The sequence below is a fragment of the Triturus cristatus genome, chromosome 6, assembly GCF_964204655.1.
Source record: "Triturus cristatus chromosome 6, aTriCri1.1, whole genome shotgun sequence".
NCBI lineage: Eukaryota > Metazoa > Chordata > Amphibia > Caudata > Salamandridae > Triturus > Triturus cristatus.
Window position 1 is genome coordinate 1,613,713,590 of NC_140589.1, and position 21,895 is coordinate 1,613,735,484.

General features: G+C 44.7%; 1 protein-coding gene across 3 annotated transcripts in view; it reads right to left on the reverse strand.

The window, feature by feature from the left end:
- Positions 1-21,895, reverse strand: part of TTC7A (tetratricopeptide repeat domain 7A) — a 1,536,967-nt gene that overhangs the window by 898,080 nt on the left and 616,992 nt on the right. For all 3 annotated transcript variants that reach the window (XM_085612750.1, XM_085612748.1, XM_085612749.1), the window contains exon 10: positions 3,922-4,005. In XM_085612750.1, coding sequence (XP_085468876.1) covers positions 3,922-4,005 — 84 coding nt within the window. The remainder of the gene's footprint in view (positions 1-3,921; positions 4,006-21,895) is intronic.

Sequence of the window (21,895 nt, forward strand, 5' to 3'; positions counted from 1 at the left end):
GATTAGCCTTGTCTGCTTGCGCCACACTACCTAAAGGGTGAGCAGGGGTTATTTGAAAGGGTGATCCCCTTATCCTGACTAGAGGAGAGGGTCCCTGCTTGTCACAAGTTCCCACCTGTGCCAACCAGAGACCCCCAAATCTAACAAGCTCCAAGCAGCACAAACTCGGCATCAGTGCAGCAGCACCTCGGCATCAGTGCAGCACCACCTCAGCATCAGTGCAGCACCAACGCAGCATCATCTTCGCATTAGCACAGCACCATCTGAACACCACCACCCCGGCATCAGCACAGCCCCATTTCAGCATCAGCACAGCACTGCCTTCTCATCAGTGCAGCTCCATCTCAGCACAAGTACTGAACTACCTCAGCATCAGCACAGCACTACCTCTTCAGTGCACCACCAACTCAGCACCAGCGCAGCACCACATCAACATCAGCACAGCATCATATCAGCATTAGCACAGCACCATCTCCGCATCAGTGCACCACCACCACCTGAGCAGCAACTCAGGACCATTGCAGCATCACTTAAGCATTAGCGCAGCACCACCTTCACATCAGCACAGCTTCACCATAACACAGCACCAACTCAACACCACTCAATATCACTCAGCACTACCACAGCATCACTCAGCACCACCTCAGCATCACTCAGCACCACCTCAGCATCACTCAGCACCACCTCAGTATCACTCAGCACCACCTCAGCATCAACACAGCACACCCTCCTCATCAGTGCACCACCAACTCACCATTAGCGCAGCACCACCGCTGCATTAGCACAGCACCATAGCCACATTAGTGCACCTCCACCTCAGCACAAAACATCAGCATCACTTAGCACTAGCTACGCACCACCTGAGCACCAGTGCAGCAGCACCACCTCAGTATGAATCAGGTCCACCTCTAAATGACTCAGCACCACCTCAGTACCAGCGCAGCACCATATCTGCATCAGAGCACCACCGCCAGCACATCACCACCAAAGCAGCCCCATCTCAGAAGCAACTCAGCACCACTACCTCACCACTTCAAGATCAGCGCAGCATCACCTCAGCACAGCACCAACTCAACATCACTCAGCACCACCTGAGCACCAGTGCAGCACCACCACCTTAGCATGAAGCGGCACCTTAGCAACACTCGGCACCACCTCATCATCACCTCAGCATCAACTACTCAATTCACCACCAACTCAGCATCAGCTCAACACCAATGCATCACAACATAAACATCAGCACAGCACCATTTCCGCGTCAGTGCACCATCACCACCAACCCTGCACCACCTCAGCATCAGCAGATCATCACCTCAGCACAGCACCAACTCAGCATCACTCAGCACCACCTCAGAACCACCACCTCAGCATAACTCAGCACCACAGCGTCACTCAGCACCACCTCCGCATCACTCAGCACCACCTCAGTTACACTCAGTATCACCTCCACACCAGCAGGCACTACCTCAGCACCACCTCAGCATCACATCTGCACCAGCACACCACCACCTCAGCCCCACTTCAGCATTACTTAGCACCACCTCAGTGGCATTTGTTGATTCTCTCCAGTGCCCGTCCACTGCTAGTGTTGTAATTCAGGTACTATTTCTCAATCTCCACCCTCCTATTGTTTATGTCCCTTCATTCATAACAACAAAAAAGCTATAATAAACAAGCATTACACTAGGCAGGAAGAGGTTGCCATCATTGCAAGGACAAAAAAAACTAGAAGACATTTTCTGTTAATTCTTTTTTTAATAGTCATTCATTTGTACATAATGTCTTCTTTAAACTCCACTACATAGCACCCCACAACACAAAATATCATTCCACATACATACACTCCATTACACACAGTCCCACTCCACATAATTCCAGTACACTCAAAAAAAAAATTACTATCCACATACAACTGCTCATCATACCACTTAATTCCACTACACAAATGTACATCACAGTTTCACAACTATCAAGTCCAATCCAACCCACATAATTGGTACACAGCGCATGCATCCTCTTCAATTCATAACACATAGGTAAGAGACATTTACAATGCCAATAGCTCCATCTCTTTTTTTTCTTTTTTAAACACTCAGATCTGATGCTTATCTCCTACCTATTTGTTCTCTTCCATCACAAAAAATGCAAAGCTATACGCACAGTTCCATGTCACAATTCGCTCCACACATTTCCAATCCACACTACATAATTTAACACCAAATCACATAATACAACTCAACACAATTACACAACATACCACATACATTCAATCCACACCACACAATTACACACCGTGCCGCAAAATTCCACAACACATAATTATTAAACTAAACCTCTTACCACTCCACAACACACATTCCCACTCCATATAATGCCACTACACTGAAGGCCACATAATTGCTAACCATATATTTCCACAGCACACCATGCCACATAATGCCACTACACAAATCCACTACACACAATTCCACACCACACATTACACAACTAACTAATCCAACCCCTATAATTCCACTACACACCACATACATACACTCCATAACAAATAAGTAAAATAAATTGCCATTTGCACTGCCAATGGCTCCGAGTCAAACAAATACCAGACCGATTACATTTCCAGTGCTTGTTTCGCCCTGCAGTTGTATGCTGAACTCATTTTCGTCTGCGCACAGATGCCAAACTGATGTGGGCCATTGCTAACTCGACATCTCTTTGCGCGTGCGCTGCCGCCAGCACGACTCTATAAAGCAGCGGTTGCCGCTGTTTCCTCTATGACGTCCACCAGAGGCGCAACTAGAGCCAAATTTCGGGGGGGGCTGAGCAAAAATTTCGGGGGGGGGCTGAACTTTAAGCAATCGGCAGAGTGGAGCTGCAGGGGCTCTTAGAAGGGGTGAAACAACAGCGAGGCCTCATTAACATGCAAATGGTCTTTTAAAGACCTGTGAAGTGCTCGGGTGCGGCTGCTTTTTTGCCCGGGAAGGTGTCTCATCCCGGGCTGCCACACACGACGGGGGGGGCTGAAGCCCTTTGAGTCCAATGGGTGTTGCGCGCCTGACGTCCACAGCTAATGCACTAAGGGCCTGGCTCGGAGTTACCTCCATCAGAATCGTGACGGCGATCCCGTCTGTCTTATTACAAGTGCCATCCTCGATAATGCACTTGTAATAGGGCGGGCGGGACATTGGTCACGGTTGTAATGGAGTAAACTGTCTGCCAACCCCTAAATCACGCCTCAAGTCACAGCTGCCCAGTTAGTGCATGCACCGTATACAGCTCGATTTTTGCAAGAAAGCACGCATGGTCTTTTGATGTGCGGAACCAGTTCATGATAACAAACACTTTTTGCTCTACTAAGAACAGGAGCAGAACATTAGTGCAAACGAGCATTTATACACCAGTGAGGAAGTGTTTGAAATGCGCCTGCCCAGCGTAGCCATCTGCTCTGGGACAGCAGCAAAGGCTTGCAGTGAGCGCGCGAGACAGTGACTTCCCCGTAGTCAATAATAAGTAAAACTGGAAGGTACGTAAGTGTTGACGCGATCATTGAAATGCAAATCTATACATTTTTACATTCTACAGTGATTGAATAATACAGGCGCAGCCAGCTTTGGGCGACTTTATTTTGCCACTGAGTGAAACGCACCGGATTAATTACTGCTTGAGCGCACCACAAATCCCTGCTTTAAACACAAACTACTTTGCAATGAGCCCAGGCTCCTTTAACGCTTTATGCAGGCGCATACAACTCACGAGCTGTACATCATTTCTCCCCCTGCTTACAGGAATCAGAGCAATAAAAAATATTTAATGGCAGCTGGCTCCATAGAAAAACACTTTACTGTTCGTAAATAAATAAAGAGAAAGTCGGTGAAAAAACAAAAGAAAATGGCATTTTTTTAACATTTGTGTTTGAAATCTTACCTTTCCGCACGCTATCATCGAAAGAGCCAGCTGGTACCAGAGGTGAAATTCACCACATGCAAACTTCATAGCTCGCTCCAAGCACTGAAAGACATATGTGCGAGAATATCATTATGGGCAACATTTTACTGCCTGCTACTGAGCTGTTTCATCTTTGGTTTGCTTGCTTCTGACACTTTGAATGATGACTGTTAAACACCTGTCAAATAATAGAACTGCATGAGTGCCCACGTCTGATACTGAAAGCTTTCAGGCCGCTTTCTATTTTTTTTTTAATGATTTTTATTAACGATTTTCACAAAATTATATAATATTTACATAAACCCCCCACCCTCCCCTTGGACCAAGGTGTTACTTCACATCATACCCATCCACAAGAGCGAAAAAAAACAATTCGGTAAATCTGCAAGATAATACAGCATATTTCATCAAAATCTGTATAATTACAATGAATATTCTCCCAAATAAGACCATATTGAAGACCAAGCATTTTAGGTGTGCTCTAATTGCCAATGCAAGAGCTGACCCCCGATCTGCATCCCTAATCTCTTTTTTCTCCTCCCTTTAGTTTTGTATATGGCTACTTCCAGGGTACAAATTGCTAGGAATCTAGTTCTCCATTGTGCAAAAGCCGGTGAAGTAGCATCCAGGCCACTTTCTATGTCCCACCCGCAGCTGCCTGCTGCCAGCAGACCTGTTGAATGCTATATTGACTTAGAGTCAGCTTTGGATCCACCCCTTGCTCATTATTCAATTACTTTCTTGTCTATGCCAGTTTCTTCTTTCTTCGTTTTCATTCCTTCCTATTCTTGTATTTGTCCAGCCCAAGAAGCATTTTTGTCTCAGTGTCTTCTTGCACTGCTGATGTGAAAACCTTTCATTGCACTGAACAAGGAACTATTTTTTCTCCATTAGTCTCTCTCTCTCTCTCTCTCTCTCTCTCTCTCTCTATCTCTATCTCTCCTTGCTCTCCAGACCCCTCTTTTCCTTTTTACTCCCCTGCTCTTTCAATTTAGAAAGTTAGCTCTTCCCCACCCCCACAACCCGGTGCTCCATCTGTCTCTTGCTTCTGTATAAACAGCCAGTCATTTTGAAATTATTACAAATCATTCCAAGATGGACTCCTACTCTTCAAAGCCAGAAGGGCAGGAAGTCTACAAGATTAGCATGGAAAAAAATAAGAACAGGTAGGGATGGCGGTCTAGTCTGTCCTGCATCAGTCACCATCACACCAATTGCCCGGGCCACAGACAGTCTTTCTGCAGCCTGAGGCATTTACTCTCAACCTGTTCTCCCAGAGGTGGTCAGAAAGCTCCCCAGACCACCATGGAAAAATGTGAAAATAGGAATGGCATTGGGGCCTTGCCCATCTTCTGCATGCCCCAACTTCTCCCAGATAGTTTTTCTGTCCCTATGCAGATGCAGATTGTTGGTTTGCCCCCATTATGCTTGTACGAGGGTGACAAAATATCACCTAGGCATAAAAGATTAGTGTAAAAAAAAAAACAACAACAATGGGCTAGGTGGCTAGCTCCGCCTGGCAGTGGGCCACACCTCCTCCTCTTGGCACCACCAGTTTTTCTGCTCTCTGGGGGCAAAATGGCTAATTTGCCATTAATCTTTCAGCCCCAGGGTGGCAGAAAGCTCACCTGACACCAGGGAACAGTATCAGAAAAAGGAATAATTGGTGCCTGTCATGGTATCAGACCCTCATGTGACCTCTGGGAACCAGTCATTCTGTCCCTCTGGAAAGCGGAACTGGAGGATTGCAGCTCCCCGCCCCTCTATGCCAGCTCATATGTCAAAACTATAATCCAAGAAATTACAATTTTGTCTCAATGTTATGGGTGCTGTCCGCAGTATTTTAGATTGGGGCTGACGGGCACAAAAGTATCCTACCAAACCTAGATATTACTGACAACTAGAGGCCGTGGGGAATCCAGAAATGTGTGGTTGGTGTGGATTTCAGCATGTACTCTTACTCTGAGTATGCTGCTGTAAGAAAGTAGAAAGTGAGTCCTTCTCAAGTTACAAGTTCGCAAACTTCAGCCTACTGGAAATCAAGTAACCCATTGTAGCACTTGACTCTCCTAGGGAAGTGAGGAAGAGCAGTCCAAGACCTACTAAGGGGAGGTGGTGTGGCCTAGTATCCCTGGTCTGCAGGCACGCCAAAAACAATATCCAATAAACCAGGCACAGTCAGTGGACTCTGTTGTGCTGTGCCGTGCCGTGCTGGACCCCGTAGTCCCGCCCTACGTCTTGACGCAGAAGCAGCAGAAGCCGAGGGTAAGACAGCGGCTGAGACCGCTAAAGCTAAAGCCGCCCGCCGCAGGACGCCGTAGGACGCCAAGGAAAGCCAAACCGCGTTGCACCGCAGGAATAGTCGCCGCAGCGGGAATAGCCGCTGCTGCGAGGGGAAATCCCCCAGTGAAAGAGTTGGACTGCACGCTAGTCGAGAGTGCTCCCGCCCAGACCTGGGTCCGAACCTGTGCTGAGAGGTGCCTGTAGGGAGCAAAACCCAGGCAGCAGCACTGAGGATACTGGGAGGGGGAAGCAAGGACACAGAATATAAACTTTTGATTCAAGAGACAGAAATAAGGTGGAAACCACAATTGCAGCGAGGAAAGGGCACAGGGAGAGCACAGGACTGACGCACAACAGAGGTGAGGGTTCTGGTCTGTGTTCTGTGGATTGGTATTTTAAAAGTCGTAATTTGAGCCCAAACCTGGGTGGACTATCCTAGAAGGTGACATTTGAACCCGTCTGAATTGCTGATAATTGCTTTGGTCGCATAAAGGCATTAACAATGGCCCCCAGAAAGGCTAAAAATACTCAGGACCCGAAGATGAAGCCAAAAGAGACCTTAGTAGATCTGGGAGACTCTGTGGAAGTATAAAGAGCCCAGGGGTAAGACCAAAAAAAGGAGAGAAACAAAAAGGAAAAAGGAACGGGGACATAAATACAAGCACAAGCAAAAAAAGGGGGGGGGGGGCACAGCCTCAAACTCACTGAAAGACTTTGTGGGGAAGCACTTTAAAAAAGTATTCTCACCAGCAAAGGCCTCTGTAATAGAGGAGACAGAGGCAGAGTCCGAACTGCGAATTGGGAATACCTCACTAGCTTATGGGGAGTCTACGATGGAGTCAGTAAGTTTAGCTAACCAGTCTCTCCAAACTTTATTGGGACAAAAAGGCAAAATGTCTCCACGGCTGTCCTCTTCCCCGCACGGGCTGTTTACTCAGGACCTATAAAATATAACTCAGGATTGTCCGGAATTAAACAACGAGGATCAAAGAACAGAAGGAGAGGTTATACCAGACACCGAGCAAAGGGGGAAAGAGTCTGAAAATCAAGGCCAGCATGGAATCCAGTTTTTGGTGGAAAAACAAAGCATCAAACTAAATCAAACCTCAGGGTTGAACCTAGAACTTTCTGCAACACCTGCATCCTCTATGATAGACTTGATGTTAATTCTACAAAGAACTATCCAGGGGCTTTTAGAAGTCACCTTGTCAAATAATGACATTTTAAAAGCACAAAAAAAGCACCTATTTAGGATTGAGGGGGAGTTAGAAGGAATTAGAAACAAAATGCCAGCAATGGTAAGACCAGTTCCAGACCTGCAGCCTCCTGCATCAGCTAGGGAGGAGGCAGCGATGGTTGACCCCTCTAAGACAAATCCGGAGGTTTATATCTCGAGGTGGCCTATGAGGGTAATAAGAAGGTTAGAGAATTTTAGAAATGGGATATATAACCGAATGAGACAAGCCGGAAGGAAGTTAGCAAAAAAGGGATCTGTTAAACCAGCAAAAAGAAGTGGAGTTAGAAAGGAAAGCTTGAGAAACCTTGAGCAGGAAACCCAGCTAAGTAAAACTCAAAGAGAAATAGGAACGAGGACGGCAACAAAGAAGCAGGTGATAAAGGTGCCATCCAAAAATAAGCCAATGGTCCAGGAGAAGCAAGTACGGTATCTACCACATATAGGGACCAAGAACCCCAACAACATTGCCTGTTGTGGAGTAAGGCCACAAGTAGGTAATCTACCAGAGGTAGGAACTAGAAGGCATTCCAGCCAGTCATATATGGTACCAACTGGGATAAGAAAAGAGGGTGTAGAGAGCAAGTGGCTATACTTTGTACCAATTCAAACAGGTAAATGTGGTAAGAAACAAAGGAAGAGAGGGCCGCTAAACAGGGCACAACTTTTACACTCATTTGTCCAATGCCCAAACTTGAAGGGCATAGGGACAAAAGACCTGCGCAAGTAGGTTTTAAGCTGAATGAGGAAGGAAAGGAGGTCACCAGGGTATTGGTTTATTCAGACCTGGTGAAGTTTGCAATCCAGAAGGCGGAGAAAGAGGTATTAAAGGAAGGGATAATGCTAATACCCGAAGAAGTAGTAGAAATAGATGTAGAAGGAACAGAGCCACAAGGAAAGGATTTTCTAAGGTGCCACACCAGCCTAGGTAAGAGACAGGTGAAAGAAGTAGGTGTAAGTATGGGAAACCTCAAAATAGATGCTAACAACTCAGACATAGAAAAATGGTGGGGAAATTGGAGTCAAGGTTCTAGCTACATAGGCCCTTCCAATAGGTATAGCGAGGAGCATGGAGAAGAGGGTTACTTAGAAGATGTCGAATAGGTAATGGGGATGCCACGTGGCTTAAAGATTGTTTCCTGGAATGTAAATAGTCTGGGAGACCAAATAAAACAGGAAAATCTAAAGGAGCTAGCAAAAAGCTCCGAGATCATTTGCATCCAGGAAACTTGGCTATGCGGCAAGACCCCAACATTCGACGGCTTCCGTCAATTCCACCGCCCAGCAAAGAAACAAAGGTTTGGACGCCCAGCAGGAGGAATTATGACATTGATATCAACAAGAATAGTAAAGAATGTAACCCAACTTAGAGTGAAATGTAAGTGGCTGCTCGCTTGTAGGATATCTTTAGCAGCTACCGGCATAAAGTACACATATCTAATGCTTTTAAATGTATTCATGCAATGGGGAAGCCAGGAGGAATATGTTGCTGAAATGAGCAATTTTAAAGAAGACATGAATTTAATTGGGGAAAAGTATGGTACGGATTTAATTTTATTGATGGGGGATTTTAATCATAAACTAAACCCAAAGAAATCTGATGGCTAGTTCTCAGACATATTGGAGGCTTATGATGTAAACCAAGCAACCTTCCCCAATTGTGAAACTACAACTCGGGATATAAACCTGGGAATTTATTTGGGGACTAAAAGCCTCTTTTGTTTAAACGGACGGTCAGCCCTTGATTGCCCAGCGATGAAAACATTTAAACCAGGCACACAAAATTGTCCAATAGACTACGTCTTTATGTCACCCTGGAATTTTGCCTTAGCTAAGGATTTTAGAATTTATCAAAGAGAAGGAAGCGTCCATAATCCTTTGGAGTTCAAGCTCTTAGGGATCCACCTGAAGCCCTGTGATAAAGTTGTTGATCAAGAGGTGGGATACCCAAGGCGTATTACAACGAGGCTAACAGATGAATATATTGAAAGGCTGGAAAGATTACAACAGAACCTCGTTCTGGGAAAAGAGAGAGGGCAGGGACTAGACTGGTATATGGACAAATTAGAACAAGTGGTTCAAAGCCTCCGAGTAGAACTTAGAAAGGATAGAAAAAACATAAAGAGGCATCAAAATGTAACAAAGAGTCATGGAAAGTGGTTCACTGAGGATTGCCTAAAAAATAAGAAGGAGCTAAGGAGAGAAGTACGTAGATTAAGAGTTAAATACGAACAGGAAAGGGCAGATAAGCTTGCACAATTAAAAAAAGAATATAATATGTTAATAAGGAGTGCAAAAAGATCTTATAAAGATTCTTGCTGGGCACAATTACTGGACACAATCGAGAGAAAGAACTTACATCAGTTCTAGAAGCTGGTACAATCAGCAGCAGAACCCCCGGCCGCCTCAATGAATTGTGTGGTGGAAGAAGCGGCGTGGGTGGAATACCTGCTGGAATTGTATAGCCCGGGAAGAGAATCGGATGTTGGGGAGCCTCAGGAGTGGGACGGGCTAGTAGAGGAGCTCAAAGCAGATTTCTTACCCTCAAATGTAAAACATACAATAAAAACCCTGAATTTAACTAGAGCAGCAGGACCAGAAAATCTCCCAGCCCTGATAAAATCACAGCTGAATTGGTGGGCAGAATTCTTCTCACTAATGTTTCAAGTAATCTTAGAAGATCCCCAACAATTGGAAAGGAGCAATAATCAGACCGGTGCATAAGAAAGGAGATATGCATACCCCAAAGAATTACAGATTAATAAATCTGTTAGATATTGGTGAAAAAATCTACGCGAAAATAATACTAGGAAGGCTCAAAGCTTGGGTGGAACAGTACTCGATTATACCGGTAGAACAGGGGGGATTTAGGCCATTCCACCATACACCACTGCTTTACCCTCTGGGCACTTGCCCGGAAGTCAATAGAGCAGAATGGGAAATTGTATTGTTGTTTCGTTGACTTCCGGGCAGCATTTGACTCAGTGGATCGCAAGTGTCTTTGGGAATGCCTGATTAAGTATGAAATACCGGAGGGCTTACTGGTCATCTTAAAGGAACTACGCACAGGAAACTGGGCCCAGGTAATTAAGGATACACAAGGGGCACTAACAAAGAAAATAGTGGTAGGGAACGGGCTGAGACAAGACTGCGTTTTGGCTCCTCTACTATTTGCTTTATTCTTGGCCGACCTACCCGAAGTTTTAGAAGTGGAAAGAAGTGCAAGCCCTAGAATGAGCGGAAATAAAGGGGCATGTCTTTTATATGCAGATGACCTTGTGATACTCGATCAAACGGAGCTTGGGCTCCAAAGGAAATTAAATGTTTTTAGAGACTACTGTGAGAATTTCTTTTTAGTTGTAAATATGGATAAAACGAAGATTTTATGCTTTGGAAAAAGAGAAAAAAAATGTAGCTGGTTTTTACGGCAAACAAAACTGGAGATTGTAAAAGAATACAAATATTTGGGTCTCTGGTTCGACAGCGCCCTTAAATGGTGTAGCCACATTGAAGCCCAACAAGCAAAAGCATTCTCTTCAATCTGTGGGCTGAAAAAATGTAATAAGGAATATGGGGAAATGTCCCATAGACCTATGCTAAAAGCATATGATGCCATGATACCCCCGCAGGTTTTGTACAGGGCAGAAGTCCTGTACCTAAGTGGCAAATGCAGATGGGGAAAGGAAGAAAGGAAGATCCTAAAAACCTTATTGTCTCTACCAAGCTCTGCTATGATCCAGGCTGTAAGAATGGAGACAGGAACAACAGCTTGGAATATTCAGATCCAAATGTCACTGCTATGATTTTGGAAACGCCAGGACCCCGGGGGTGTGAAGGTCTCACAATGGTGTAGGGAGGAGATCCGAAGTAGTAGCTTAAAGTGGGCAAGGGAGGTAAAAAAGAAGATCTTAACCATACCGGAGACACTAAATGTGAGTCTAATTCAGCACACACTGGAGTTAGAATTTACCAAGGGCTCACTTAGGTTCCAAGATCAGGAACAGTCAAGGAAGAATGACTTGGAATACCTGAGCACGAAGTGAAAAAGATAAGACACTCATGGGTAAAAGAATCATGGTATCTATACCTGGACACCTTGCCAATTTATGAGCTGCGGTGTGAACTATTAAGAGTACGAATTGGAATTAACCCGTGGCTAACGGAGGGAAAAACAAAGGCTGAAATGTCATATGCTGATGGAATCTGTAAATGTGGCCTTGGAACTAAAAATGATATCCTGCATATATTGGTAGATTGCCTTGCGGTTTTAGCATTGAGGAAATTGTTTTTATGCCTGAATTTCTTAAAATACGGAATAAGTTCAAGAGCCCAAGCTATAGATATACTAGTAAAAATAACAAATCTTGATATAGCTATCGCTTTGGGAACTATATGAAAAGCATAAAAACCTTTCTGAGGGACAGATTGAAGGGGGTTTAGCAATTCCATACCTCTTCTTCTTTTAGACTCCCCCACCTAGCTTAGGCAAAATAATTTAGACAAAGATACACTTCATTGAACTGAGTTGCAATGAGTTGCAATGGTGGAAAGGAAGCGGATATTGCATATTTAATTATAACTACATATTTAATATTCAAATTTATCGGGTTAAAAAGCTGCTGCTACTGGGGAATGAATTTGGATTCTGTACCTTTATCATGAATTTTACTGTAAGGAATTTTTAATGCATTGATTGTTATTTATTATTGTGGTTCTCGCAGTGTTTAAAGACTATGGTCTACATAAACAAAGTGTTTCAGTTTCAGTGGTTTTACTTATAAAAAAGGAAAAGTCCTTTTTTTGCGCACTACTCAATATTATGCATTAATTTAAAAACACATTGATGGTGACGTTCCCCCAAAACGTTTACACCCTTAGAGAGCCCTGAACCCTATAAACACAACACCCTCCACATATCCTAGACACAATATAGTGGGGTGTAGTTCTCAAAAGGCGGGCCAAGTGACTTAGTTACAATGTGACCACATTGATAAACACAGAAATGTGTCATAATAACAACACACAATACCTTTAAAATCACTAATGATCGTACAAATCTACAATGACATTTGTTACAGCACGTCATGACACACTTTTAATTTTGTGACTATCAATAAAGCTTTTAAAAACATTTAAATTACATTCATTAAATCCCGCACTGATTCAATATTAACTTTTTCATTGTCAGAAAATATTTCCATTAGACCTGACATCCTTGGCATGGTATTACCTAGAAGTTTTGCCTGCAGCCTTCATTTTTCCTGAACTTGTTTTTGTTGGCATTAAGACTTGGCACACTTTTCCCCTCCAACATTTTTATGTAGATTTACTCAATGCAAAACTTTACAGCAGAGTAAAGTAAAAAACATTGGGTGAGAAGCGCCCAAAGCTCTCACTTCCCATGGTCTTTGAAGGGAAAGCGTATGAAATATTTGACCCCAATAAGTGGAAATATAGGGGCAAGCCCATAGCACGTGGTGTTGGTCTGCATTTTCAAAAGTGCAGTGGGGCAAGAGGCAAGTGTCCCAGGGAATATTCTGTACTGTCTGGCGGGAGACAGATATGCTCAATGTAGTACAAAGAATAAGATCAATTTAAATCTGGCGTTTCAGAAAATTTTTGGGGGCAGTTCAGAGCTTGGGTCCACTCTTTGCCCTGCAAAGCTCCTCCAAACTCGGTTTCCCAAGTGTCGCACAGGTATTGGTGTGGTGATGGGATTGACCAAATCAGTGACTTACAGAAACAGGTGATGGGGTGTCTAGTAGCAACAATGGTGGAAAAGGTTTGGGCTAGTTAGTGTATCTAGGGTTATGGAGCCATAAGTTAATTCACATCTTGATTTACTTATAAGTCCCTAGTACTGCATGTACCCTGAGCCTGTACATTAAACACTACTAGCGGGCTGCAGCACTACAAGTAACCCAGTAAAACATGTCTAAGGCCTGCCACTACAGCTTTTAGTGCTGTTTCAAACTGCCATTTTGACCTGACAAAATAAACCCTTTTCCAGGCCTAAAGCATCCTTTTCAAACTTTTATGTCACCCTTATGGTAGGACTAAAAGGCTTAAAGGGCATGTTGCATAGCGTTTAAAAAGCAGGACATATGTACCTACATTTTATGTGTACTAAGAGTTTAGAACTCCTAAAGTCGTTTTTCACTGTTGTAAGGCTATCTCTCCCATAGAAGATCATTAGCTTACCCTATTTAACTTAGGTGAAATTTCAGTTTGGAGCCAGATATACAAATACTGTTCCAACACAAATTAATTGCAATTTTAAAACCCGATTAATTGTAAAGTCGGCTTTTAAATCACTACTCTAAAATGCCACTTCTAGGAAATCTTTCTTCTATTTTAACCAAGCTGCAGTGCAGCCCTAAAGCCCACCAACATAGGTTCCCACAGTCCATAACCTATGGGCAAAAGAACAAGCTGTAAGAGTGCTGGATATTTGACTTAACCCTCTCTTGTTGACTAACTCGTCCCCCTGGGAAACGTAGTATACCCTAATAAAATTGACCGGGGCACTCCTGTCATCTATTGGGGGACCCACCATTATTCCAAGGTGACCACGCCCCCAGAGGAGTAAAACTGATGCTGATCTTACCTCTGCCCTTCTAGATCCAGTGCACTAAATATGCAAATTCATGGAGTAATGGATTATTGAGAACAAATTTGCCACAAGTTCTGCATAAATAATTAGCAGCCTTGTGCATAACAATGCCTTTTATTTGTCCTGCTCTTCTTGTCACATCTTTTATTCAAAGCTCTGGTGCCCCTGTCCCTCTTGTGGGACACCCAAAATTAGTGGAGCAAGGATGTGCACGTGTCACTCCAGCCATTTTTATTCCCGGGGGAGTTCATGAGGCCCTACCTTGTATGAACTTCTTTTTTGAGTTTTCTCAGTCCCTATTGGACCAGTCTGGATGTTTTGGTGTCCTTTTGCTCCAGGTAGCCAGCTCTAGCCACCAGGACTTTAGGTTTTCCAACTCCTGACCTCTAAATCATTGACATTTTTAAAGAGCTGGATTTTTACTGCACTTCCCCCTTTGCATATCCTATCTGTATGCCTGGTACCTCTCCTAGGCCCAGGATCATCCTCATTAGCACCCCCAAGGCCCAAAGACAGAGTGCCTTCCCTGCATTCACCCTCCAGGTGCCACAATCTCCTCTTGCAAACTTGCAGAGCACCTAAAGCACCAGAAGTCAGAGGCCACTCCTTCTAGAAGTTGTATTCCAGTCGACCTAAGGTCTCAGAAAACCTTCTAGGGTCTTCTCTAGCAGGTCCATTCCTCTACTGTCCCCCAGAGGGTGTGAGGGGGAGCAGCACCTTTGGCACTGTGGAAACAAACCCTAGTCCTTGACTGCCAACTAAAGTCGGAAGTCCTTGAATCCGTTCTTTCAACTAGGCGCAGGTGTTTTATAGCTTCTACCTGGGCATTCTTCCATTAACACGTCACCCAGATCCGGAATATTTTCTCACTAGTGGAGGGGTTTTAAATTGGGGTGGAAAGTTCTAAAAGCTAGTCACCTCTGCCTAATCCTAGGTGACACTTCACTCCACCCCTGCACCAACTCTTCTGCGCAGCTTTTTCAGAAATGTTTAAGATGGCACCATCAAGTGGTCTATTGAAATACCTTCAGTGAGAGTCTATGCCTCACACTGAACTGCCACAGATGCCTGGTCCCTTCACGCCAAACTTCATAGGGCAGTCCCTCTTGTGACTGGCTCCTGGAAACAGGCTATCTTAATTTGTTTCTGTGGGGTTGTGCCTTCCCATCTAAGGGAAGTATGAAAATTAGGTAGCAAATGCAGATTTTATCCCCACCCTCTCCTCTCCTCTCCTAGGAGAAAGCTTAATTACTGGAGGCCTCTTATCCTCCAGCTGGCCACTGGCAAATTGACTTATCCAGGTGGGGGAAATCTAATTAGAAGCCGGAGCAGAGAAAATGACGAATCCTAAAGTGCCCCAGAGAGTCCATATATGTGGAAATTAATGTCAAATCTGCATTCAGAATTGTGATTTACCATAATATTGGTGTATCAAGTATGTCTTTAGGCCTAACTATGCTGACACTGTAGTTTGGTGTAGATTTTACCCATAGTATATATTGAAGTGCAGCGCACACTTTTCAGGAATCCCTTCAGATGTAGATACTCACACAAGTAATGACTCTCATATTATAACTCCTCCCCAGGAAGGTACCAATCCCTGAAGGAACCCTTCAGCGATAGGCTACCTGTGACCTGATACTTGGCTGACATGCTCAGCCCGCACACATGTTTACACACGTGTTCACCTGAAACCATCCCATCACCTCTTACCATAGCTGTGCAGCAGTTGACCTTATCTCAGAAGGCAGACACTGGCAGATAGAAATCCCACTCCCTTATAACAGAGCTTATAGTAGTTGAGACTCAGGTAATGAGACTCAGTCATAGCAGAAGGCTATAAATCAGGTAGTCTTTAAAGCGAAAAATCCAAGGAGATTAATTAAATGGGCAGGACCCATTTCTCACAGCTGCACATATCAAAACCTTACCTAAAAACACAAATCTTTCTAATACGCTTTATTGGGGATTACTGCATCATTTTGGCTTGCTAATGGCCAGCTCCAAGGAAGCACTCATAAACCTGGGCATTTCACACAACTAGAGGCCATGGGGTATTGTGGATCCCTGTACATTTTGTTAATCTGAATGCAGTGGAAATGTCAAAACTATGTATATAAACACCCAATTTCCTGACACATTCCACAGGGAGATGGCTGTAGTATTCGGGCCCTGGTCTGGCTCACACCCACAATCACTGCTGGACATTTAGGAAAAATAGAGACCCAGGAGGAACCATAATGGTGTAGGTTGTATGGATCGCAGCATGTTTTCTTACCCATAATACCCTGCAAATTCCCAAACTATAATTAAAACCACCCAATGGGGAGTGGCTCTAGCATTGGGACATAGGATTATCAGGCTCCTCAGAACCCTACCAATTCGGTTAACCTCTGGGCCTTTCCTGTCTTGGGCAAAAGGTCTACCCACACACGTTTTCATACGAAGTTTGGATGGTAGGACTTTTTTGTCTCTAGCCACAGATTCCACTATTTTCCTTGATAGAAATAGGAGGACATTCTCTGATTTCACCCAAGATTTGACATTTTCAAGGCCATCTGGGTAAAAAAAAAAAATGTTGTGGGGTCCACACAAACCACAGCACCCTGACCTCCCCCATGTGTCTAGCTTTCCAAAATGTCTGGGTTTAGCAGATTTCCCTGTGTGCTGCAGAACACAGGCAGAAATGCATCCTCTACCCACACCCACAGTTACAATGTAAGTTCAAAGCAAATTATTTGACAGTTCCACTGTGTGTTTCTGGGTCTTTACTGTCCAGGTTGAAAGACCCACCCATACACGTGGGCCCCCATTCATCAATGCAGCTCAACAAAACACATAAAAATACATCAAACTGCAACCGTTGAGTCCAATCAGTTCCAGCAGGAGATCATACACAAACTAGATTTTTTTGGGGCACAACTTACATATACATACACAAGCAAAGACTTCACAGCGCTAAATGAGTCTTTCAACAAAGGCACAAACAACATAGCCAAAGCCAAACAAGACTTCTACATCAACACAGTAATACAGGCCACTAATGATAACATGCTCATTAAGGTACTGAATTAATCCACCACTATAATTCACCAAGTATGAAAAAACATCAAGCACTACTTCATTAATATAATCTACTCCTTTGGATTTAACAGATTTCTTACCAACAGCTCCTTGATATCTTCTCCAGGCCCTCATTCAATCCATTGATACTTGATGACCTTGTTCTTGCTTCAAACCTCAACACAGAATCGAGTTGAGCAACATAGAAGCTTTCTTAACACGATGCAAATCTGAAATCTATCTGAAATGGAACCTTTGCAAAACCAGGATTTTACTACTCGGCAACAGCATGTCCCAATAGCTCTGTTACCATTGCCTTTCCCTTCTACCTTCACTCTATCCTCTCTTTCACAGACAGCGTGAGCAGGGAGCTTCATACCGCCTGGTTTCAGCTTAGCCTTCTTTGGAAGACGAAGCACATCTGCCGTCTTCTAGCTTCTACCCCACGATCAAAGCCCTGGCACTCTCTCACATTTATGGTGGGAATGCTATCCTCACTGACTCAATGACCCCACTGAAACCGCCTTTCAGATACCCACCTGCATAATCATGAATCAATTTAAATATGATTATATAACCAATAACCTCAGAAAACTTCATTGACACCAATACAGAAGCCACATCAATTTCAAAACATGTTATCTTCAATGTTATCAACACCAAGAAGTCTGGCTACCTTGGTGGAAATTATGCATAACCAGCCACCTTCATACTATTCAAAGCATCGCACTGTCGAAGGCTGGAACACAGAGGGTCGCAAAGTAACACCAAGGAAACAAGTATTCTTAATCTGTGCTACAAGGCCCTCGGACCAGGTCCTGCAAAATGTTTTTTCTGCCTCCCTACAACAATTGAGAAATCATATCTAGACCTTTTAACTCCAGGAACTTTTCTCCTCATCAACAGCTCTTCCGCCCTACTACACATTAGGCTCACTGATTTTTCCAGCCTAAGACCCCTGAAATCTTTAGCAGCCGCGCTCTTAATAGAGTTTACAGAAAAGATAGTGGAGTGGGGGGGGGGTGGGGGGGGGGGGCACGAACAGTAACAGCATCCTGCTCTCTTTCTCCGTGGTTGCATTGTGAAAGTATTCATGGGTGTTCTCAGGACCTGCCATTTCACTGTCAAAAATATTAGAAAGCAAGTTGCACTCCTCTTTCATGCACTAAACTGTCACAGGGTACTCCTTAAAAGTCCAGCCTTGTTCGCTATAATACATTCTCTTCTACTTCATATTAATAATATAATAACTCTCTAATGATATGGGTAAAGATGGAAAAACCTTGGTGTATTGGTGTAATCTTACCCCATCTCTGATGCTTGAAGACTACTCTTGTGCAACCTGTCTTCCAGCTTATTATAAGCCTTGCTGAGTAACACGATAAATTTCAGGTGGAGCATTATATGGAAAATACCAAGGGCATCTTATCTTGTGAGGTGCAACTCCAGAGTCTGTCAGCAATAGGTAACATTACTCACCCCCAACAAATGGACATTTGTGGTACTTTTTGCTATTTGTAAATGCTTATGGGAGAATGTGCTGCCACACTGCCACCGCAGGCTTCAAAAAGCTGTCCATAAGCCCCTCGCTGGAAAGAATAGGATGATTAGCTTGCTCCTTTTTATGTCCCTTACCATCACTAGTAAAGACAGCTCTTAAAGGTGAAGCAGCCATACTATGTAACAAGGAGACCCTGTCGTTTTCACTCGATCATTCTCTTGAGCACTAATCGAAGGGACCTTCCTCATTCCTTGAAGCTGCTTGGGATTCTCTTATTACTGCAAGCTGTGTTGGTGTGGTCTCTTTTTCCTGATGCTAGAACTTCTCTCAAGGTCAACAGAGCCACAGCACTCTTATCAGAGGCAGATGTGTCAGGATAAACTGGTTCTGTCAATTATACCTTGGAGGTGAAACATTCAGCTTTCGTCACACGATACCCAAGTTCTCAACATCTGACTTTAGTATTTCACTGATTTATAAAAAGAGGCCAGATGCACTAAAATGGGACTTATTCTGCTAGTGTTTGGAGCAGCGTATTGAGTACTCTCTCTTGCCCCAATGAATTATGGCGGCTCCGTTATACCCTCTTCAGCCCCATGCACCCCTGTCTCTGCGGAGATACATGCATAACCCTACATGGGCGGACATTGTAGGAAACAGTGTTCACTTGTTGTTTTGAAGGATCAATTGCCACATAATGTTGGGTGACAACACTAACAATAGTTGTGACTAATATTCACCTAACCGGAAATAGCAATACTGGAGACTTATAAAGAGAAAGACTGTGTGTAATCTCTCTCAGTAATACACTTTGTGCAAGAATGATTTTAGTTTTTGCCATTATTACACACCAGGAGGCATCTCATTCTGTGACACAATATCTATGAAGCTTTAAATGCCCACTTCTCAACTTTTCATTACCCTCTCCTGCACCATGTTTGCAGCCGAAAGAACAGATACATGAATTACTGGTTCAGCTCAAAGACAGCTTCAAAGAAGGGGTGTCTAAGATTGAGTCCATCCATCCTGTAAAAGTCCAAATATAGACTTAACTCAGTTTACCAGAATCCTGGGGTTCTGACCTGACGTGTGTGGGGCCCTGGAGAGGGACTGCCAAGCTGGAGGCTCCTGAAAATGAGTACCACTCTCCCTTTGTAGCTGAGCAGAGGCAGCGGTGTGTGTTATGCTTCACGTAAGGCCAGATGTCGTCATGACAACAGGTAGGCAGCAGACCTTGGGAACTGCCAACCTTCCCCCACCGCCGAAGGCGCGCCAAAGGTAAGCCCGTCTGCGCCCGTCCACGCCAAGGACGCGCAAGGGCCGGGCCATGCTGTCGGTTTGAGTGGGGAGGTGTTAGGAGGCAAGAGATATAGTAAATGTCAATTGTTGTCCCTGAATAAGCCATGCCGCAAGGGCTGTAGGAAATGGGCTGTGCTCCAGGACATTACTTGGATCTGCCCCGCCTGTCATTTCTGCCTCGGCCCACGGGGAGGTTCTTCTACTAGTCACCATGATTGTGGAGCTACTATTCAGGCTGCACTCATCAATGCACGGTCTCTGGTGAAACATGCCCCTGATATATACGAACTTCTCTCTGATGCGGGCTTGGATCTTCTATTCATCACTGAGACATGGCTGAATGAGTCGTGTGCCCCTACGATCGAACTCTCTATTCCGCCTGGGTTCAAAATTGCCAGACTCGACAGATCTTCTGGGAGAGGAGGTGGTATTGCCTTAGTTCTCAGAGACATCTGGTCGTTTTCCTGTGAAGCCTCGGTGGGGTTTGTTGACGCTGAGGCCCTTGATTTTTCTATTGCTTTGTCCCCCCACTTTACCTTGGGCGGTACGTTGGTCTATCGGCCCCTGGGTGGCATTCTCAAGGCCCTGGATGATGTGATTATTCCGCGTGCCCTGCGCTTCCCAAGGTTTCTTCTCCTTGGGGACTTTAACATTCATCTTGATTGTCCGGATGCACTGGGTTCCAGGGAGTTAAATGATCTGTGTGTCCTGGCTCACTTGACTCAATGGATTAAATCTCTGACCCACCATGGGGGGCATTTGATTGATTTGATCTGTTCCAATTTTGATATAACAACTCCTGACCCGCTCCCGGTCTTATGGTCTGACCACTATTTACTCTATTTTTCATGGTCTATCGGTAAAATCCCGCCTAGTGCCCGCCCTGTTCATAACTTACAGTCTCGCAGGATTGACATTCCGTCTCTTGCAAAGACGTTGGCTCGGTCGGAACCCTCACCTACTAGCATCCTGAAGACTGAATGTGCCGACTTTACCTCATGGATCGCTCGTGGCGTGGAATCAGTGTCTAGTGCTCCCCGCGTCGGCAGACCTAGGGCCATTCCTTCCAAACCTTGGTACTCGTCCTTGCTTAGAGCTCTTAAACTGTCTTGCAAGGCATTGGAGCGCATTTGGCGCCGGGACTACTGTCCTTTCGCCAAGGCTACTTTGCGGAAGGCCCAACGCGACTATTACACAGCTATTAGTGCAGCTAAGAGTGGTTTCTTTGTTGCCCGTATAGCCAAAACCAAGAACAGCAGCAAAGAGATCTTCTCGATTGTTAGAAGTTTCCTATCCCCTGCCGCGGAACAAACTCCCCTTCCAGCCTCCCTTGAGCGTTGTGAGGAACTGTCGTCTTTTTTTATCGAAAAAATCCAAGTGATCCAGGACAGCCTTGGTTGGGATTCTTCCCCCCTGACTGATTCCTCTTCTCTGCCGACCTCCCAGGTCTGTTCCTCCTCTTTTTCCATGTTCCCGCACGTCGAAGAATGTGACTCCTTGGCTTTCTTACAATCTCTCAAATCAGGGTCCCCTTCTGACCCCGCTCCGGCCAGAGTGTTTGCTGGTATTGCTGAGGTGATCTCTCTGAAGGTCAACAGAATTATAAATCTTTCCCTGCAGACCTCTACGGTTCCTTGTAGTTGGAAGAAGGCCAAACTCCTTCCTCTCCTGAAAAAACCCTCACTCGACCCTTCTATTCCGACTAGCTATCGTCTAGCTATCGTCCTATTTCTCTTCTCCCTGCCATGGCCAACATTTGTGAGAAGGTTGTTTTTCGGCAACTGGAAGCCTTTGTGGAATCCTCTGGCCTACTACACCCTGCGCAGTCGGGTTTTAGGTCCGCCTACAGCACCGAAACTGCGCTTGTGGAGGTGGCCGAGGCTATTCGGGGGTGCCTTGATGCGGGCGGCAGAGCAGCTTTGGTGCTACTCGATCTTTCTGCCGCCTTCGATACGGTTCC